General features: G+C 41.2%; 2 protein-coding genes across 2 annotated transcripts in view; both read right to left on the minus strand.

Moving 5' to 3' along the window:
• Positions 1 to 496: 496 nt before the first annotated feature.
• Positions 497 to 3619, minus strand: LOC113010474 (zinc finger protein 99-like). Its single transcript, XM_026149543.1, has 3 exons — positions 3602 to 3619; positions 2894 to 3147; positions 497 to 2146 (listed from the first exon to the last, which is right to left on the minus strand). Exons 1-3 carry the CDS (start codon positions 3617 to 3619, stop codon positions 979 to 981), a joined length of 1440 nt encoding a protein of 479 aa, XP_026005328.1. The 3' UTR covers positions 497 to 978.
• An 18820-nt stretch (positions 3620 to 22439) lies between these two features.
• The window catches only part of LOC113015006 (zinc finger protein 596-like), a gene marked incomplete at its 5' end in the record, with an annotated part of 4568 nt that continues 4146 nt past the window's right edge, over positions 22440 to 22861 (minus strand). The window contains one exon of the mRNA XM_026156898.1: positions 22440 to 22444. Within this exon, the coding sequence (XP_026012683.1) occupies positions 22440 to 22444 (5 nt within the window). The remainder of the gene's footprint in view (positions 22445 to 22861) is intronic.

Below are 22861 nucleotides of genomic sequence, written 5' to 3' on the forward strand. Positions count from 1 at the left end.
AACAGGGATAACATTTTAGAGAATTAAAATCCCTCAAAGGAAAAATAATAAACTTGATATGCATATCTATACATGCAGCTTCCTAAATGTAGCATTCAGGATTATTCACTGCAGCTCCAGAAATCAGAGCTACCTCATCAGATCCAAGTGTGACATCAGCTGACACTCTTTACAGGAGATTCCATCTGAACTCTGTGGAGCCTGATCTCAAGGTTTTTAAGTCTGAGCCTGAAACCAGAAGAGGATCTTTCTCTCTCTTCAGATTCATTGTGATCCAGTGATTTCAGTCCTGCATGATCAGGCTGATGTTTGCACAGAGCAGATAATGAAGTGAAGGTTTTTGCACATTGGTAACAGTGAAACAGTTTATTTACAGCGTGGGATCGTTTGTGTTCGGAGTATGAACTGAGATTCCTGAAGCTCTTGTCACACTGGTCACAGCTGAATTTCACTTCCATGTGTGTACGTTCATGTTTGTTACGATGACCTGATTGTGAGAAGCTTTTGTCACAGTGTCTGCACTTGTGTGGTGTCTCTCCTGTGTGGATTCCCTTATGCTTTTTCATTGAGCTCATGTTCAGTGGTGAAGGATGACCCACACTGGTCACAGATGTGCTTTTTGACCCCACTGTGGAAGAGTTCATGTATTTTTAATGTGCTTGGTGTGTGGAAGCCTCTCCCGCATTCTTTGCAGTAGTTCATTTTGTCTCCAGTGTGGCTATGTTGATGTGGTTTTATGTGGTTGTGGTTGATGATTGGAAGTCTTTCTAAAAAGATCACAGAAAAATGCTTTCCCACCACCACAGTGACGACAGGGTTGAGAAATGGATCCATGTGCTTCGCTCCACTTCTAAACAAAGACATTGTAAGTCGAGGAATTCCTCCATAAGTTTACTGATAATATTTGTTCCAAACAATCAGGTTAAAATTACAAGATAAAAAATTAAAGACATCCTCACAGTAACTGCACTTGTAGAGTTACTTTCTGGTGTGGATCTGTTGGTGTTTTTTCAGCTGATGTGGAGATTTAAAAGACTTTCCACACAAGTCACAGCTGTAAGGTTTAACTCCACTGTGGATGAGTTGGTGTGTTTTTAAGTTTATAGCGTGGGTAAAAGACTTTCCACACAAGTCACAGCTGTAAGGTTTAACTCCACTGTGGATGACGTGGTGTCGTTTTAAGCCCCCAGCCTGGGTAAAAGACTTTCCACACAACTCACAGCTGTAAGGTTTAACTCCACTGTGGATGAGTTGGTGTGTTTTTAAGTTTATAGCGTGGGTAAAAGACTTTCCACACAAGTCACAGCTGTAAGGTTTAACTCCACTGTGGATGACGTGGTGTCGTTTTAAGCCCCCAGCCTGGGTAAAACGCTTTCCACACAACTCACAGCTGTAAGGTTTAACTCCACTGTGGATGAGTTGGTGTGTTTTTAAGTTTACAGCGTGGGTAAAAGACTTTCCACACAAGTCACAGCTGTAAGGTTTAACTCCACTGTGGATGACTTGGTGTTTTTTTAGGTTATCAGCCAGGGTAAAAGACTTTCCACACAAGTCACAGCTGTACGCTTTAACTCCACTGTGGATGATTTGGTGTGTTTTTAGGTTTTGAGCCAGGGTAAAAGACTTTCCACACAAGTCACAGATGTATGCTTTAACTCCACTGTGGATGAGTTGGTGAGTTTTTAAGCCCCCAGCCTGGGTAAAAGACTTTCCACACAACTCACAGCTGTAAGGTTTAAATCCACTGTGGATGAGTTTGTGTGTTTTTAAGCTTCCAGCGTGGGTAAAAGACTTTCCACACAGGTCACAGTTGTACGCTTTAACTCCACTGTGGATGATTTGGTGTCTTTTTAGGTTTTGAGCCAGGGTAAAAGACTTTCCACACAGGTCACAGTTGTACGCTTTAACTCCACTGTGGATGACTTTGTGTGTTTTTAAGCTTCCAGCGTGGGTAAAAGACTTTCCACACAAGTCACAGCTGTACGCTTTAACTCCACTGTGGATGATTTGGTGTATTTTTAGGTTTTGAGCCAGGGTAAAAGACTTTCCACACAAGTCACAGATGTACGCTTTAACTCCACTGTGGATGAGTTGGTGAGTTTTTAAGCCCCCAGCCTTGGTAAAAGACTTTCCACACAACTCACAGCTGTAAGATTTAACTCCACTGTGGATGATTTGGTGGATTTTTAAGCTTCCAGCGTGGGTAAAAGACTTTCCACACAAGTCACAGCTGTAAGGTTTAAATCCACTGTGGATGACTTTGTGTGTTTTTAAGCTTCCAGCGTGGGTAAAAGACTCTCCACACAAGTCACAGCTGTAAGGTTTAACTCCACTGTGGATGAGTTGGTGTTTTTTTAGGCTTTGAGCCCAGGTAAAATCCTTCCCACACAAGTCACAGCTGTAAGGTTTAACTCCAGTGTGGATGAGTTGGTGTGTTTTTAAATATCCAGCCAGGGTAAAAGACTTTCCACACAAGTCACAGCTGTGAGGTTTAACTCCACTGTGGTTGAGTTGGTGTTTTTTTAGGCTTTGAGCCCAGGTAAAATCCTTCCCACACAACTCACAGCTGTAAGGTTTAACTCCAGTGTGGATGAGTTGGTGTCTTTTTAAGTCTCCAGCCTGGGTAAAAGACTTTCCACACAAGTCACAGCTGTAAGGTTTAACTCCACTGTGGATGAGTTGGTGTTTTTTTAGGCTTAGAGCCCAGGTAAAATCCTTCCCACACAAGTCACAGCTGTAAGGTTTAACTCCAGTGTGGATGAGTTGGTGTGTTTTTAAGTGTCCAGCCAAGGTAAAAGACTTTCCACACAAGTCACAGCTGTAAGGTTTAACTCCAGTGTGGATGAGTTGGTGTTTTTTTAAGTGTCCAGCCAAGGTAAAAGACTTTCCACACAAGTCACAGCTGTAAGGTTTAACTCCAGTGTGGATGAGTTGGTGTGTTTTTAAATATCCAGCCAGGGTAAAAGACTTTCCACACAAGTCACAGCTGTGAGGTTTAACTCCACTGTGGATGAGTTGGTGTCTTTTTAAGTGTCCAGCCCGGGTAAAATCCTTCCCACACTCATCACAGCTGTAGGTTTTCTTTCCTTTTCTTCTGTGAGGTTTGTCGGCCTCCTGAGAGCGCTGACTTCTTGCTCCATGTTGGTCCTGCAGTGACAGAGATACAAACAGAGGCAGTGAGTGAAATGCAGTCGTGGAACAAACTGAAACTCCCTCCATTGGTGGAATCAGACATGTCAAAAAACACATTGTAGGTGTGTTACCACCACCTTCTGGTGATAGTATCACATTACAATGATGTGCTACAATGAGAGTTGTAATGAAAATGACATTATTGAAGAAATATTGATCATCAAAGAAACTCTTTTACTTCAGAAAAATATTTGAGTTCAACTGATGATATTGTTGTTTCAATGTGTGTAGAGAAAATATGATCTTTGTATTTTCTTGTAACTTCTGTGGTTTTTGGTTGTGAATGTAGATTCTGTATATATGGAGGAGCCCAGGATGGAAAAGATAAAGCTGCTGTTAACAGGTTTTTAAAAACCAACCAGCTGTGCACGCAGTTTCAATAACAGTGTAACTGTGATGTTTTTCTTACCTTTTGTGTTGAAGTCATTGTTTCCTCTGTAGTGGCTGAGCTGAGTCCAAATGGCTGAAATTGTTCCTCTGCTGCACCACCAGACTCTTCTCCTCCTGTTACTCAGCTGGGACACAAAAAGTATATATTTGTATTTTATCCCTGACAAAAAGAAGCAGAGCAAATAAACATGACTAAACTCCTCAGTGACAACAATACCTATGAAGCTTCAAGGTGAAACCCCAGAAGCAACTACAAAAAGAAAGTCATCAGTTGCCTACAAGAACTTGAAAGGGAAAAACCACTGACCCCCCCTGCACATCACCACCTTTACCCAGGGGATGCTACACCCTGTATATATGGACTTCCATAGATCCACAAGACGGAGTCCTGATCAGTCTTAATGGTAGCAGTATAAACTCAGCCACCTACAACATTTCAAGCACCTCATTACCATCCTAGGGGAGCTAGGATGGTAATGAGGACTTTAAAAAACATTTCGAAACTCACTATGTTAATGTGGAATTATTTTACAAATGGAGAATTTATTCTACAATTCATTATTTAAGCACAGAATTCTTTATTTTGATGTGCGTGGCTCTTGTTGTCCTCCATATGTCACAGGCTGGGTCTCTGACCCAGCGCTCTGAGTTTATGTTTGTATTTGTCTCATTTGGTTATGTGATTAGTTTTGTGTCTTTTCCTATCTGTCTTTAGTTTGGGCTGTTATTGTTTATTGTTCCTCTGATTTTCTATGTTTTGGGTTCTTGTATTATTCATCACGCATTAGGTTTGTTAAGTTTGTATTGTCATGTCTAGTTTTAGTGTTTCCTGTTTTATTCTGACAGTGTCATGTGTTCTTTGTTCATTGTATTTAGCTTTCCTCTCCTGGTCCTGTCATTAGGTTTATGTCAGTCAGCTGTTCCGCCATGTGTCCCCACTTCCCCTGATCACCTCATGTCTGTATTTAAGCCTTTTGTTTTCTTCATGCCATTGTCGGTTCGTCTGTTTACCTCACCTCAGTCATAGGTCTAGTTTTCGTCTGTTATTTCCACGTTAGTCATAGTCTTAGCCTGTTTATTTCCTCCTCAGTTATAGTTATAGTTTTTGGTCTTAGTACCTTATAGTGTTTTGTTTCTTAGTGTTTTGCCTGTTTGTTTTGGTCTCTTGGTTCATTCCCTGCCGTCATCGCAATAAAGGTTCACTTTTCTGTTAATCATTACAATTCCTCGTCATCATCTGCTTTTGGGTCCTGTTTCCACACACATCGGCGCACCCCGCCGTGACACCATATAGGGGTGTCAAAAATCATAGAGGAAGTGGCATGAGGAGGTACATGTTTAAGGTGTTAACAACACACGGTGTGGTTTGCTAGGTTAACTCACAAGCAGAATTTAGCTGTGCCTGACTACAATAGAGACTTTCCTCTTTAGGTGTTTCTGAAACAAGAAGGTGTAGTAAACAGATTTGTTTCAGAAAAAGGCGACAGTAATTAAAACGACATACATAAGCACTAGGGCTGCCACAAATGATTATTTTGATAGTCGACTAGTCACCGATTATTTTTGCGATTAGTCGACTAATCAGATCATGCATCCATTGGACGTAAAACATACAGCTTATTGCACCAGCATGCATCTGCTCTTATATAACTATCATTAGCTTACAGCTTTAAGTGTTTAAAGTATGTGCTAACTAAAAATAAAGACAAGATGATAGTTTATTACATTTTAATGAAATTTGCAGATTGTTTCGGTGAAGTTTAATAAACTCCTTGCTATCTAAAATATAACGGGACACCAGAGTATATTCTCGAGCATCTCATGCTTCTGATAATCAGTTGTCTGCTTGACGTTTATTCAGCTGTGTAAAAACTATAACTTTAATCTCAGCCAAACCGATTTACTCAGGAACAAATAAAATACTAAAAAAAAAGCCAAACAATAACATTTGTAAGTTATCTAAGTGACTTATATATGTTTAACCTGGGGCCCGTTCTTCGTACGTCGCTCACTACATCCAAGATCAAATGACACATCCAAGACCAAACCATCGCGCTAACCGTGAGCTCGCTAATCCGGTTCCCCGAACACACCTGCTGTTGACGATTAGTACAGCTGGACGCAGTAATGTGACATCACTGGGTGTCGTAAAAGGGGCTACGCATCGATAGTGGAAACATTGATCGGCAACCCTCTGATTGGTCGGGGAAAATGTCGACGGAGCGCGCTCGGCTCGGTATTTTTCAGCAGCAGAGCAAGAACTCTTGAGTGAGGGATTTCAGGAGTTTCAGAGTTTAATCAGAACGCAAGGGAACACTGCAAAGGCTGCAAAAGCAAGGAGAGAGGGCTGGCAGAAAGTTGCTGACAAATTAAACTCGTAAGTAATTTAATAATAACAATAATAATGGAGTGGATTGATATAGCGCTTTTCAAGGCACCCAAAGCGCTTTACAATGCCACTATTCAGTCACTCTCACATTCACACACTGGTGGAGGCAGCTACAGTTGTAGCCACAGCTGCCCTGGGGCAGACTGACAGAAGCCAGGCTGCCATATCGCGCCATCGGCCCCTCTGGCCAACATCAGTAGGCGGTAGGGTAGATTTATTATATTACACTATATTATCCAATATTATATTACATTATATTATAATATGTTATATTATATCCCCTTTCACATTAGAGCCACAACAGGACCCACTAGAACATGGGAACAAGTAAAAGTGAAATATAAGAATATTCTACAGAATGGTAATATTTATCACTTATATTGCTTTTCGTCTCTTGGAAAGAGACCCTGGAATAATCTGTTTGTTTATAACAGCAACCAAGAAAAGGGCAGAGCAAAAAAAAAGACAGGTGGTGGTCCTGCACCCCCTCGTCAACAAGTTGGTTAAGTGAATAATACCCTCACGGGAAAATCGATATCTCTCTATGAGCACACTGTCGCGCTGAGCTAAAGGATCCTGTCTGTCCCGCAATATACGCTGAATTCTGAAAACTCTCCTTATCAATCTTGCACCTTCCGCAATGGGTGGCTCGCGTATACGGACAGGACTGCGACAGGCTTCCCAAATCCACCTTCGCTTTTATAGCCGTGGTCTCTCATCTTGATTACACAAAGTAATTTGCAATTGCTACTCTGAAATATGAATTACATCTGTAATAATCACATACATGTAATAGAATGTTAATAGTACATTTCCCTTTTTTAGGAAATGTCCTGTATGTATCTGTGTGAAATCAATAAATGGATCAGGTGCTGCATTGTCTTTAGTTACATTGATGTTATTTATTTATGGTGAAACTGTGGTGGAATATCGCTGTTGCTTTCGTATAAATGAAGCGGACATACCTGCGTGGCCGCGATCTAATCCTGTTTACATAAAGTAAACCTGCTCCCGAGCAGGTTTACGCTTACGGCTCTGTTGCTATGACAGCAAGTCACGGATGAGCTTCGGGGAACCGAACGATCCAAGATCACGCGAAATCGTCAACAATCAAATCCAGCTAACCTACTTAGCGAGGTACGAAGAACGGGCCCCTGAGTAGTGAAAGACAGCGGTGGGTTTGACAACGATTTGCCGGGAGTCCGGTGCTCTCATGGGCTCTAGTGAGCCTTGAACCCCGGCTAGCTATCGAGCTAGTGGGCAACAGACGTCTCCGAAAACGTCGGAGCACTTTTGAAAATATGTGGTGTCTTGATAAACTGAGCAGATATTTGAGGTTTATACAGTTACATTCTGAAAATATGTTAAACGTTTATTTTGTGACACAGAAAGAATAATAAGAGTAATATTACAACTAGCTGCCACCATTGTTGAAAACTGACCTGGGCTGCGCTATGAATTCTGGGACAGAGCTACTTCTTCTTCGGGGTTTAACGGCAGCTAGCATCCTTGTGCATGCAGTGCTGCCATCTTCTGTTTCAGTCCGTTATTACACTCTTAAATCCTACTACTTATTCCTGCGTCTTTTGTGATCTTACAAAGCTTCAAACGATGCGTCGACTATTAAATCAGTCGTCGACGCTTTTGATAGTCGACGTAATCGTGACTAGTCAACGTAATCGTGGCAGCCCTAATAAGCACAGAGTGTTTTAATCCTACTAACACATACACACACATGCAATGCAATGAATACCAGATGGTATTTTAAGCCTGTGTTTCTGATTTTATCATCTTGTTCAACTCACTTAGTAAGATGAGAAGTTTTTAGGAATAATTTTTGATTTACGTCTTAAATTGGACAAGCATCTAAAGAAGATTGCTAAGACGGTCAAGGCTAATCTGAATTGTTTTGAGTTAATTCAGCACTATATACCTGCTTCAGCAGCTCAGTTATTTATGCATTTGTCACGTTCCTGAGTCTTTTGAACCAGTGTTTTGAGTTCTATGTTTAAGTTCTTTAGGTCAGCGAAGTTCATTTGGTTATTAGATTTACCTTTTATTTTCTTCCCCTGTATTTAAGTTTCCTCACCCTTTGTGTTTCATGCCGAGTGTCTTATGTTATCAAGTTTGTATTGTCATGTCTGTGTCTCATGTTTCCTGTTTTATTTTGAAGGTCTGTGTCCTATGTCAAATCTGTCCGATGGCATCATTTAGGGCTGCACAATTAAATGTTAGAAAATCGCGATCTCAATTCATACTTATGTGCCATCTCATTTCCAAATGACAATGATGTAAGAAAAGAAAAAAAAAGATGACGATTGTACCGCGTTTTGCTCCGGGACATAATCTGCATGAAAACAAGCGCTCACTCTTCATGACAAGGGCAGAGCCTTATACCACGTGATACAGAAGCCAGCTGGAAAGGGAAAAAACAACGAAGAGCACGTGAGAGAAACTGCCGGAGGGGAGAAACCACAATGAGTGCAGAGGAAAAGCTCTGATGGTGGTGAGAATGACAACCCCACTGTAACATTAATTCCAAGAAAAGGTTCTCGTTCCTCCATGTGGAAGGTTTTTGGTTTCAAAGAAGATGAGAGTCAAAAAGATATCATTTGCAAGCTGTGTTTTGCCATAGTAGCAGCACCGCAAGCTAACACTACGAATTTGTATAACCACCTTAAACGTCACCATAAAGTGCAATATGACGAAGCTGTAAAGGCCAAGAAAGTGACAGGAGAAAATCAGTCCCCGTCAACCACCCAAACATCAATAACGGGAACCTTATACAGCACTTCCCCATACCCGTCAAACTCCCCCAGGCACAAAGAAATTACGGAGTAAGTGCAATAAATATTTATATTGGAAAAGAAAATCGTGAGAGAATCGTGATCTCAATTCTAAGCAAAAAAATTGTGATTCTCATTTTATGCAAAATGGTGCAGCCCTGGCATCATTGTCACATTTTAGAGAAACATAATCTACTTAGTTTTAGGAGTTTTAATCATTCGTGTTTGTAGCAAGGGGAATTGCATTTACCTGTGTGTTCCGCCCGGAGTCTTGACAGTGTAACACCCGAAGGTGAGAAGCAGAGACTCATGACTGTTTATTAAGAGTTTAATAAAAGTTTACCTCGGAGGAGGGAAAGTTCAACCGAGCAAGTTTAGAGAGAACAAGATGAAACATGGTGGCAGCTGAGGCAAGGGTAACAGTAAGTGAGCTGATGAGAAAAATTGATGAACACTATAATCCCAAAGTTAATGAGACTGTCGAGAGATACAGATTTTTTGCATGCAATCAGGCTCCAGGAGAAAATATTGATTGCACCTGCAACTTTGGACAATTAAAAGACTCACTGATCAGAGACAGGATCGTCTGTGGCACGAACAGCTCCAGTTGGAGGGAAAGGTTGCTCAGAGAAGAGAACCTCACATTAGACAGATGTCTAGATATTTGTAGAGCAATGGAGATTTCAAGAGAATACAACAAAACAATAGCGGGACAGGCTGTAGAGGAACTGCATGCAGTAAAACAAAAAGAGAGACTTATGAATAGTTCATTGTCTTTGTAAAAGAAAAGGGATGTAGCAAGCGGAATTGCATTTACCTGTGTGTTCCGCCCGGAGTCTTGAGAGTGTAACACCGGAAGGTGAGAAGCAGAGACTCATGACTGTTTATTAAGAGTTTAATAAAAGTTTACCTCAGAGGAGGGAAAGTTCAACCAAGCATCTTGTGAAGTTTATAGAGAGAACAAGATGAAACAGTGTTTTCTTAAATTGAACGGAAACTGTAAGATATCATATCGCAGATCTAAATTTGGTCAGACGGCATTTTCCATAGAGGCTTGCAATCTGTGGAGCCCACTTCCAACCAAAATCAAATTGATTACAGACATCAGATCCTTTCTATTGAAGGTTAAAGTTTGGTTAGAGGGAAATCAGAGATGTAGTCATTTTACTAATGATTTTATTTTTATTTATTGTCTATTAATTGTAGTTGTATTTACGATGTATTTTGGCTTTATGAAAATGTATGTTTTATGGTAAAATGTATTTATTTTGATTGTAAGCCCAACAAGGGACAATTGTTGAAAATTTGCAATAGCTATAAACTTATGTCCGTTACATCAGTTTCATGTTTTGTACTTGGACTATGTCAAACTGCACTGTCCCTTTTAAATAAATACATTCAAATTCAAATGTGTGAGGGATGCTTTACCATGACATACACCTGGTTGCATGGGAATAAACTTATTATCTAATAGGACATTAGGGTTGTGTGAAATGTGTGTGGCTGGTGGATGAATGTTTTGGGGATTTATTTGGCAGCTACATTTTTCTTTTACCAAGTGGAACCTGTCAAGACGTTTTGGTTTGATTTATCAGTTTAAGGAGATGAGTATGCTTTGGCAAGTCCTAAAACTAGACTTTCATATTTTTATATTTTGTAGTATTTTCTTTTTTTTTCTTTTCATGTTTGAGGAGTACACTGAGAGTTTTGTTTGAGAGTCTGCTGTCCGTTAAGCAGGCCTGCATGATTGGAACTAAAAGTGCTATACAATAGTGTTGCTGGAAAAATGATCGTAAAGTGAGCTTCTCCACATCGCAATGGGGACTTACTGGACTGATAATGGGGACAAATGGTTCACTGACTTGACACTGATATGCAGATTGCACCTATTCCAAGCAGACAAGGAAAGGGTAGATGTATGTATGTTTTTCCAGGAGCAGGAAGATGACAGCAACATCCTAGGGTCGCATGAGCTTGTGGGCCATGCAGACTTAATCTTGTAGTTGTTAATTTCTGTGTGTATTTACCAGCGCTGTTATGCATGTTGCAGTGGCACATTTCCTTTCCTATAAATCATATCACATTAGTAATAGTAATATTATTTCCTCACTTTAGTGTTCACCAGTTGTATGCATGCATATAGAATGTTATCACCAGTGGGCCCATGTTATTGCACCCTCACAGTGGACCCATCGTAGACTGGAAGAGCTCCAGACATCCTGCTCTAAGGGAGGTGACGGGTGGTCATAACGTTTCTTAGTGTGGGAGAAGGTCATGGATGAGCTGGACTGAACCTTTAGGTATGCATGATGTGCTGTGGAATGTTCTTTGTTTGAGAGTGTCTGTGATGGTGTATATAAGATATAAGGGTGGTGGCCGAATTTCCGAGATGATCCTTGTGTTGGCTGGCATGTTTCCATTCAAATTGTAAAGTGTTTATTAAACCCACTTCAAATCCAGCTCACAAGGTGTGTTGCAGCTAATTTTGAAATTTTCTATAAGAATGTGGCGTTGTCAAGCAGGATTCCTCAGGTGAGTTTTGCTAAATCACCAGCACGCGATGCCTGGTCATCCTGAGGGAAAATTGCCTCAGTCCGGTGCATTTCAAGGTCCTGTAACCATCCGTCGGTAAACCGTACCTGGGCATGTTGCAGTGGCCTGAAGTTACTAAACTTCATGAGTGCATACACTCATGAAGTTTAGTAACTTCAGGCCACATTGTTCTCCTTCGTTTTGTACATACCTTTTTTGGGGGGCAAAGAAAAAGAAAGAATTTATTGGAACCGGAGAATGAACGTTTTGCGGTGCTACAAATGCTTGCATTTGATGCGGTACTTGGAATGTTTTGCCATGAGTTCCCGGCATGCAATGCGCGAAAGAAGAGCTGGGCGATAGAACGATAACGATATGTATCGCGATATAACTTTTACTCGATAGAGAAATTAAACTATCGCGATAGACCTCGCCGCTCTTGTCCTCTTAAAAAAAAAAAAAAAAGAGGTCAGCCAATCCAAATTAAGTAGCGCTGAGCCGAACCAATCACAGCCGCAGCGTCACGTCGCATGACTTGTTACGTACAGCACAAGTGCCAAGCCGTACATTTGTATTTGTTTGGGAAGCAGCCAGCAACATTAATGCCCGGGTAATGGAGGAAATGAGTGTGCCAACTAGAAAAATCAACCGAGCGTGACCGAAGGTTACCGAAGAGAAAACAGATGATGGTTCCAATGCCGGAGAGATTGTCAAACGGAAGAGCCATAGAAGTTCCGTAGTGTGAAGGTATTTCGGCTATTTCAAGTCTGACAAAAAACAGAGTAGCGTGCACTGTAAATTGTGCCGGAAGCAAGTCTGGAAATACAATAAACTGGTGCATGCGTCACACTGTGCGCCACGTTATTGTTTCGGTGAAATGAATTTCTACAATACTGTTACTGTTAATTCTACTCTCTGCAGTGTTTAAATGCTTACATATACACACAGTTACTGTCCCTCCACACATACGACTCGGTTCTGCTTCTATGCCCCAGCTTTGTTTACTTTTTCCCACCGAGGCTTCTAGATATCTGATTGGCCAACATTTCTGCACGATTAGGAATCTAGCTCCACCTGCTGCTTTGGCAAGTTCATACCAGTGTTTTCCTTCATTTCTGCCTTTATGTGTGGACGGGATTATTTTTTAAAACGAAAACGGAAAATTTCCGTTTTCAAAAATACCCGTGTACGTGTGGACGTAGCCTCAGTCTCTGACTGGAAGCGCTAATTCGTCATTCAGCTTTTGTCAGACTAAAGTAACTGTTAAAACTGTTTGAAAAGCTAAGCTATACAACAAGGAGAGATTGAGAATTTCCTTTTAGTTCTCAGTTTATTTGATATTGACAAAAGTTAGTCAGTTTTGTCTGTTCTTCTGTAAAACAAACTAAGACTTATTTTTAGAATTAATATTTTGTTTCTAAGTGGAATTGACAATTTAGTAGTCTGTTTTGTTTGTTCTATTTTGAAACTTAAACACTTTAGCCGCTGCCTTTTGTGTAGTTTGCAATATTTGCCTTTATTTATCTGAAAAAGTCTCATGTTCCTTAAGTACATCTACCCTGTTGAACTTCATCCATCCATTCGCGTCCGTTTAATGGATGAACTTATGGGAAATAAATATATAAATAAAAACAAGCTGCTGATTATTTCAAATTTTACTTGTGAGCAACGGCACATTTAAATCTTACAAATATAGTTATTTGGCTTATATCGTGATAGATAGGACTCATCCAGGCTGGAGAAACTGATCAGGAGGGCTAGCTCTGTGGTCGGCATGAAGCTGGACACTCTGGTGACAGTGGCAGAGAAAAGGACATTAAAGAAACTGATGGACATTATGGACAATGCCAGGCATCCTCTGCACACGGCCATTAACAACCAGAAGAGTCTGTTCAGTGACAGGTTGCTTCTCCCAAAGACAAGAACTAACAGACTTAAAAACTCCTTTGTCCCACACGCCATCAGACTGTTTAACTCCTCTCTGGAGGGGAGAGGAAACAGGAGGACAAAGGAGGGAACAACTAAGCTGTAGTGCCTCTTCACCTCACTGTGCAATACCTTTTGTGCAATACTTTTGTAAATAGTCAACGGTGCAATAGACTCAATACTTGAAATGTGCAATTCACTTGTATTTTTATTTTTATTCCTATTTATTCTATTTATCCCCTTCGTATATTTTATTTATATTGTCTCTGTATTTATATATATGTGTGTGTGTGTGTGTATAACTCTGTAACTTCTGTCGGTGCTGTGCTTTTTTGGAAATCGAATTTCCCAGAGGAACCCACCCGAGGGATTAATAAAGTTCTATCTTATCTTATCTTAGATATCGTTATCGCCTGAAATGAAAAAAACATGTCATGATATGAAAAAATCTTATATCGCCCAGCTCTACGCGAACGTCACGTGGTCTGTTAATCTCTATTATTCACCCTGGGGTTGCCCTCCCCCAGGCTTGTACCTGTGGCTTCCTGTCCTAGGGGTGGGGGTAGACTGTTCTCCTGCCCTGCAGCCCATCCTTTTGTTCATATACCAAGACTAATTTTCTATATATATTCTTACCCCCTAGCAACCACCATTTCATAATGTAGCAAGCAATCACAAATTCTACAGTCTGTCTAACTCCAGTGTATACCAAGCAATCTATTATCCTCAACAGAGCTAAACTCAACATAAACGGAACCCACATTAAAGTTAGCTCGGTGCTTACCTTTAGATGAGCCCACAAACCGAGAGAAACAGGAAACAGATCAGTGAGCAGAGACCCACGTGGTTCACGCTGATCTCAGCTACGATCCAGGAGACAAGGGTGTGCAGATCGATGCAGATATCGATCCAAACTTTGGTAGTGGTATATGTTACTGTAAGTTCACTACTTTACTCCCGTTTCATGAAAAAGCAGCTCTCTCTGCTCGACTCCTCTCCTGCACAGACACTTTGCTCCGCCCCCTTTCCCCGGCTCTGCTGTGATTTGTTGCTGTGCTGTCACGTGACTCAGCTGCACAACGTAACCACGTGAGAGAGTTATTCAAAAGTAGCGCCTTTCCAGTCCTTTCCATTCCAGTGATGGTAAATTAGATTCTTTTTACTGAATCGAGATTGAATGAGTCACTCACCAAAGCGAATCGAATTTGAGTAATTTGATTCACTGAGTCAGTTGACCAGACATTGCAAAAATGTATATTTTCACTCAAATTTAATTTGTTTCTCTTTTCATGTAAATCCTACTGCTAAGATGAGTGATTCTAAAAGAAATAAACTATTTTATAGAGCAAAAATGAGCAAAAACATTTTTAAAATAAAGCAAGTTCCTACCAAAATATAAACATTTATTTTGTTTATTTTTATTTTTATGTTTTTTTTCTTGAATGTGTCAAATACATATTTTCTCATCTAAATGTCCACTGAGCTGTGAGCCAGGGGGCGGTAATGCGCCTTAACATTGGTTGCCAACCAAGAAGAAGAAAAAGCTGTGAGCCAGGAAGGAGGGGGTGAGTGGCTGTGTCCCAATTCAGGGGCTGTGTCCCAATTCAGGGGCTGCACACTTGAAGTACGCATTTTAAGTGCGGTTACCTCACCGCCATGCGACGACGGCTGTCCCAATTCGAAGTGTACTTCAAATGCATACTACAAATGCACAATCGATTTCCCCAAATATCATGCGTGGTCCGTTGTACGCTTCGTGGTCCCATATATCCCACAATTCATAGCGCGGCGGTGGGTGTGGAGAATTTTGCCGCAAAATACGGCAGAAGGGAGCGGCCGAAGAGGTTTTTGTTTTTTTTCGAAACTTTATGGAAATCATAAAGCGAACAGTCAGACATTCCAGTTCAGTTTGTACCAGAGGTGGGACCAAGTCATTGTTTTGCAAGTCTCAAGTAAGTCTCAAGTCTTTATCCTCAAGTCTCAAGTCAAGTCTCAAGTAATGTCAGGCAAGTCAGAGTCGAGTCTCAAGTCACTGGTGTAAAAGTCCGAGTCAAGTCACAAGTCTGAAACTTTGAATTTCAAGTCCTTTCGAGTCTTTAAAAAAAAAAAGAAAAAATAATGTTGCAGTTATGCTAAATGTAAATATTAGACCATGTAATTTTAAAATCTGTGTTTTTCTCAACACATGACAAAATAGTGAACTTAGAAAATATACACAAATTGTGAAATTGCACCTCTTTAAAATGCAGCTCAATTAAACCTAGCTCCAAGAATAGTTTTCACCGACAGTTCTGAGATAAGCTGCATGTTATTCTTGGATGCGGTTGTAGGACCAGCTTTAAAATCGCATGACAAAAATATCATACACATTAAAAAAAACTGCATCACCAACGTAGCCTGGACAACATTTGCTAGTTAGATGAAGTCAGCTATCTCATCTTAGCATATTTATATGCATATTTATAATCATACGGTTCTTGGAGTGAGTGCATACACTCATGAAGTTTAGTAACTTCCGGTCACTGCAACAAGCCCAGGTACAGTTTACCGCCGGATGGGTGCAGGACCTTGAAATGCACCGTGTAGAACGAAAGACCATCGTACGTATCATAAGTTTACCAGTCTCACAAATCGTCGTCATAAATACATAATCGTACTGGGCAATTAGTGATACAAAAAACCTGTTTTATCCTGTGAATAAAAGTATATGTTTTTGTCAATGTACCATAATAACAGAAGCGAAACGCAATATTGTGTCAGGACAATTCACTATTTATGCACAATAAACAAAGGAGCATAGCGCGACAATTTCTGTTCAGCGCCAGATTTGCTTGTAACCTATATCACTAATTATGTTATGAAAATGACGTATTAAGTACTAAAAAACACTGACCTTCGTGTAAATGCTTGGAGCAGACTAACCTGTGAGCTGGAGAGTTCTGGGACGTTATATTTGGTCTTTGAATGGCTGCAATCCAGACCATCCGTCGCATCTTTGTTACTTCGGAAACATGGCTCGAACAATTTCTCTTCAACGACGTAATCCGATAACAACCGATCTCTTTACCCGTCGGCTTCCCGTGGCTGTCATGCGACCGGCTATTGCAGTTAATAATACAACAGCTTCTTGACATTTTTGTGTTTCTTTTTATCGCTGTGTGACTGATTTTAATTGAAAGCCTGCGTGCGCTAGTACCGCTTGCCACGAGTTCCCAGAATCCTTTGCGGTTCTACCAGTGAATGACGTCACATTTTCAATCTCTATATAATATGCATGTTAAATTTTATATTTGGGGTAAAATATCAAGTCTTTTCAAGTAAACCGGTTCAAGTCCAATTCAAGTCCCAAGTCATTGGTGTAAAAGTCCAAGTCAAGTCACAAGTCATTGGTGTAAAAGTCCAAGTCAAGTCACAAGTCTTAGAACATTTTTTCAAGTCAAGTCTAAAGTCATAAAATTAATGACTCGAGTCTGACTCGAGTCCAAGTCATGTGACTCGAGTCCACACCTCTGGTTTGTACAGTAGACATACAAGGCAAATAAGAGTAACAATATACAGTACAATGAAATAAGAAGGATAAATAAATAAAGGATAAAAAAAGAAAAAAGAAAAAAAAAGGGGGGGGGGATGTGACAGACTTCATAACAACTTTGTACTTGAAAGTTGTGACAGCTCATTCGTTAAACATTTCTGAATGAATTTCAATCAATGATAAACCTTTTTTTATTGGAAGTTAATTTAAGAGAGTTTAAGTAATATTCAATATATATATATATATTCTCGTACTTATAGTACGCGTCGTACGTAGTACACGTAGTGCGCGTAGTGCGCGTAGTGCGTGTAGTGCGCGTAGTGCGCGTACTTCAAGCGTGCAGACCCTGAATTGGGACACAGCCTCTGACCATGTTTCGTCCTCCACTCCTCTCTTGTGTGGTGTCCCAAAGAGCTCAGTTCTAGGCCCCCTCCTCTTTTCTTTGTATCTGCTCTCTCTTGGATCTATACTGAGAAAAACACAGCATTGCATTTCACTCTACAGAAAAAAGGCAATTATTTCATAGCCATTACTTTAGTGTCTTGATGACATTAAGGCTTTGATGTCTCTTAACCTTTTGAAATTCAGTGACAAAAAGACTGAGGTGATGGTTTTTGGCAGCCCCACTGAGACACCAAATGTATATTTAGATACCTTGGCCCAGTATGTTAAGCCAACTGTCACAAACCTGCTGGTCAAAGTGGACTGTGATCTGAAACTTGACAATTAGATCAAAGCAGTGGTAAAATCAAGCTTCTTTCAGCTCAGGCAGCGAGCTAAAATAAAGCCAATTCTTTCACAAAGGCACGTTGACACAGTAATCAACGCCTTTGTTAGCACTCGGTTGGATTACTGTAATGCACTTTATATAGGGGTCAGTGCTTCAAACATCTACAGAGCGTCCAATATCCTGCAGCTTGAAAGTTTGAGCACATTTCCCCTATTTTAGCTTCACTTCACCTGCTGCCCATTTCTTTTTAGGATTCCTTTTAAATTATTTTATTTGCTTTTAAAGCCCTCCATGGCCTAGTCTAATCTTATTTCTCTGAGCTGCTACAGCCGTATATACCCGCCTTTCTCAGGTCAGCTGATCAGCTGTTCCTGAATGTACCCGGGACTGAGCGTAAACGCTTTTTCTGTAGCAGCTCCAAAACTGTGGAACAACATGCCTTTTGAGATAAGACAGACCTCTTCTGTGTTTTTTTTATTCTATGCTGTTTTAATTTTGATGTATTATGTGTTTTATTTTTTACTGTTTTGTTTTATTCTATCGTTCTTAACCTATTTGCCAACACCCTTAACGACTTTTACTGCCGTTTTGACGAGCCATCAGGCAGCTTTCACGCCTCCAACGGCCCCAACAATAGAGACACTTTGGACACATTCCCCCACCTCTCCCCCATCACCACCATCAAACACTTCACCTACAACACCCCCTCCTCACCCCACACAAAGGAGGATTTCACACCACCTCCTCCCACCACAACTCTTCATATTCATGAAGCAGATGTGAGGAAGCAGTTTAAGAGTCTGAATGCTCGAAAAGCTCCCGGCCCAGATGGTGTGTCTCCTGCCACCCTCAGACACTGTGTAAACGAGCTGGCCCCAGTGTTTTCTGGCATTTTCAACTCCTCACTGCAGACATGTCATGTGCCTGCCTGCTTCAGTCCTCTACCATAATCCCTGTGCCCAAGAAACCTAGGATCACTGGACTAAATGACTTCAGACCCGTGGCTCTGACATCTGTGGTCATGAAGTCATTAGAGCGCCCGGTTCTCTCCTATCTCAAGACCCTCACGGCCCCCCTCCTGGACCCCCTGCAGTTTGCATACAGAGCCAACAGGTCTGTAGATGACGCCATCAACATGGCCCTACACTTCATCCTGGAGCATCTGGACTCCCCAGGAACCTACGCCAGGATCCTGTTTGTGGACTTCAGCTCTGCCTTCAACACCATCCTTCCAGACCATCTCCAAGGCAAGCTTTCCCAGATGAATGTGCCTGATCCCATCTGCTGGTGGATCACTGACTTCCTGACGGACAGGAAGCAGCATGTGAGGCTGGGAAAGAATGTCTCGGACTCCCGGACCATCAGCACCAGCTCCCCTCAGGGCTGTGTTCTTTCTCCTCTGCTCTTCTCCCTATACACCAACTGCTGCACCTCCACCCACCAGTCTGTCAAGCTAATCAAGTTTGCAGATGACACCACCGCTATTGGACTCATCTCGGACGGGGATGAGTCTGCCTACAGGATGGAGGTTGAACGTCTGGTGTCCTGGTGCAGCCACAACAACCTGGTGCTGAATGCCCAGAAGACAGTGGAGCACACAGCCCCACTCCCCCCCATCATCCTGACTGACACCCTCATCACCTCTGTGGACTCATTCCGCTTCCTAGGTACCACCATCACCCAGGACCTGAAGTGGGAGCCCACCATCACCTCCGTCATTAAGAAAGCCCAGCAGAGGATGTACTTCCTGAGGCAGCTGAAGAAATTCAACCTGCCAACACGGACGATGATGCAATTCTACACTGCAATCATCGAGTCCATCCTCACCTCCTCCATCACCGTGTGGTACGCTGGAGCCACTATCAGGGACAAACAGAGACTGCAGCGTGTTGTGCGCTCTGCTGAGAAGGTGATTGGCTGCAGACTCCCATCTCTGCAGGACCTGTACACCTCCAGGACATTGCGGCGTGCAGCTCGGATCACAGCTGACCCTTCTCACCCTGGACACAGTCTGTTTGACCTGCTCCCCTCAGGCAGGAGGCTCCGGTCCATTCGCACCAGAACCTCTCGCCATAAGAACAGTTTCTTCCCCTCTGCTGTTGGACACATGAACAATAACCGTATGACTGTTCCCGCCACTAACACATGACCCTACACTGTGTTCACTGCATCATTCCATGTTTGGCACTGATCACCACCTGCACTCATGTATATATCTATCTACTTAGCACTTTTAATTCTTATTCTTGTTTTTTTTCTCATGTCTATTTAAGCGTTATTTATGACAGTATGTTTGCACTAAGCACCGCAGCAATTTCCTAATGTTGTAAACCTGCTCAACATTTGGCAATAAAACCCTTTCTGATTCTGATTTACTGTATAGCACTTTGGTCCTGTGCTGGGTATTTTAAAGTGCTTTATAAATAAAGATGGTTTGGATTGGATAAAATTAAATACATCTTGTTCTCTTAGACTTTATTATTGTGATCCAGTGGGAACTCTTTTCCTGCTCCCTGTTATGGATCTCTGTGACTACAATAAAATTCCCTCCATCCATCACTGAACTGCACTGAAGTAAAACGTCATCCTAAGCACTGCAGTACACCAAAGGACACCACTAATAAACACTGATTACACTCTGTTCTTCTTGCAGCAACAATTTTTCTGCAGGTAAAAATTTCCCGTGTCACCCGCAGCTGCAACTGAGCAGTAAGAATGTATTTGTCTCTATTCAAATGATGATTCAGTGAATTTGAATTATCCTGCAGCAGGAGAATGACCCCAAGCATACAGTCAGTCATTAAGAACTATCTTCAGTGTAGAGAAGAACAAGAAGTACTGGAAGTGATAGTACAGCCCACCACAGAACCCTGAACATCATCGAGTGTGTCTGGGTTTACATGAAGAGAGAGAAGGATGTGAGGAAGCTGGTAGGAACAACCTACCTTCAAAAACTGTGTGCAAGTGCACCTAGAAGAATTGATGCTGTTTTGAAGGCAAAAGGTGTTTACACCACTTATTGATTTATCTTTTGTTCATTCACTGCATTTTGTTGATTGATGAAAATATGGTGACTTTCAGCTCACAGGGCTCAAATAAGAGAACCAATCAGTCATATTTGTAGGTTATTGTTACGCCCCAGTCTAGGGGTACAGAAACATAACATAAGGGTTGGAAAGGAAGTGACCCCACCCTGGTTCCAAAAACCATAGTCAGAAGCCAATCTTTGAAGTGAGCGGTGGTTCATTTGTGTCTACACTGAAAAACTTTACTCTGGGATGAACAAAGCCCGAAATAACACGCCCCCCCCCCCCTCCCAAAAAAAGCAACAACAAAACAAGCTAAGTCAGGAAAGGAGGTGCTGTCTAAACCCTATGTGAAACATAAACCAAACAAAGGACACATGCTACACTTAACTCCCTAACTGAAATAAACAGGAGAATATTAAGGCAGCTCTCCTCTTCTGCTTCAGTGCTTATTTACAGTTTACTATTTACAAGTGAAAATGTGTCTACATACTATGTCCAAAGCTCTGTAGGTCTTAAGGATCACACACACGAATGTCACAAAGTTTGGAGGCCAAGGATGGGTCTGCTGCTGCTGTCACCTGCTGCCGCCAACAACTGCTGGTGAGGGATGTTTTAAAAACAGCCACATGATGAGGGGACCAATAACCCACCGCCAGCTCTCCTATCAGGAAGGACCTGTAGATACTTAAAGACATAGCACAGAAACAAACTCTAGACGGCCAGGGCCGTAACAGCTATTGCCAATAACGTTCAACTATTAAAATACATTTTGCTAAAGTGACTTTAATGTCCCCTGTATTAGATCAAAATAAGAGAAAACAGATAACCACTGTTGTGATACCCTTTATCTCTCACCTGGGTTTGTTGGTTTTGTCAAGTCAATTAATACAAAGAAGAACTGGCTTTGTTGAGCTGCCTCAGTTAAATCACTAACACGGGTACACACTTAGCCTGTATTTTTGTAGGAACATTACATTCTGGCAACTTAAGCTCACCATCTGTAAACTTAACATGTGAAGCTCAAGATTAAAGAAAACAAACTGAAGCAAAATTAAGAGAAACTCTATATTTGTTTCTTTATCAGTACCTGTGAGAAGACTGTTCATACTGTGTTGTTCTCTCTGCAAAGTTTTCTATCAGTAAATCTCAGAGAGACAAAGTAAACATTTACCGTCAGGTCCCAAGCTACTGCTAAAGATACTGTTACTGTGCCACGTGCATATCTTTGGAAATAATGAATTAGGTGGCAAAATCTGAGAATTAAAATCAGTTAATTAACTAAAAAGATAGAAAACAAGTAGAAAACCAAATTGAAAGGAAATATGTGTCGGTGTGTCTCCTCCTGTGATAAACCTCCACATGTACCACTGAAAACAGTTAAATTAGTTTGAATCAGAAATCAGGGCTCAAACTACTTGTTCTGAGACCATTTCTTCATTTTTCACACCAAAGTGTTTGTAGCTGTCGCATTGAAATGTAATTATTATGTAATTGCAATGTTCAACATTTGGTGTTTAATCTGGATTCATGTTGTGTTGTCGCCACCTACTGGTGGGCCTGAGTGTGACGCTTTGTGGTGCGCATGCTTTGGGGTGATGCTCAATTAAACGCACATGTCACCAGAGACTGAAGGCTCGAGCCAGAAAGAGAATGCTGGCTTGTGTAAAAGGTGGAAATATTGAAGATATGACTACAATTGCTCATGAATGTTCAGTAGAAAGGCGCACACGGTATGTTGGTGCATTTACTTTGTGTGCATGTTTTATTTGAGTTGTAATTTTGTTCTCCTGATGTAATATCCGTGTTTTTCATTGATCATTTCACCAAGTTTTTCACGGTGTTTGCTGGTGAAAAGAAGATTAAAATACTGGCTGAACATCAGTTGGAGCATGGCCCTTCATTCTACTTCGAACATGAAAACCTTCAGGAGCAGTTACACTGTTTAATAAGACAAACGTTACAGAGTTCATCAAATATAACTAACGCTTTAACATTATCAGGATTTCATAATACAAACTTCAAATCAACAGGAAAACAGCTGCAGAACATGTGGATCAAAATGAATTCATTAAAAAACAACATGTGGACTTCAGGATATAGTAAATACACTAAAGTGAAAGGAGGAGCCAAAAATGTGAAAGAATTTGAATTAAGTAAAGTAGTCACCTGTGATCTTTAAAATGGTCCTGATGTGTGCTGCTGTTTTTAACTTTCAACATTTCTTTGCTGCCACTGTGAATATGAATGTGGTCTTTGCCTAATTAAATAAATGTTACACTGACTCACTGCTTCATGTTCTGGTACAAACTGGCATATATGAAAGTACAGCCCAAAACCAGTTTAGCTTGAGTTTCT

This window comes from Astatotilapia calliptera, chromosome 3 (genome assembly GCF_900246225.1).
Source record: "Astatotilapia calliptera chromosome 3, fAstCal1.2, whole genome shotgun sequence".
Lineage (NCBI taxonomy): Eukaryota > Metazoa > Chordata > Actinopteri > Cichliformes > Cichlidae > Astatotilapia > Astatotilapia calliptera.

Coding starts and splice junctions, on each gene's coding strand:
- LOC113010474 (XM_026149543.1), bottom strand. Junction 2,147..2,893: donor AAACCTTACAGCTGTGACTT/GTGTGGAAAGTC, acceptor TAAATCTTACAG/CTGTGAGTTGTGTGGAAAGT.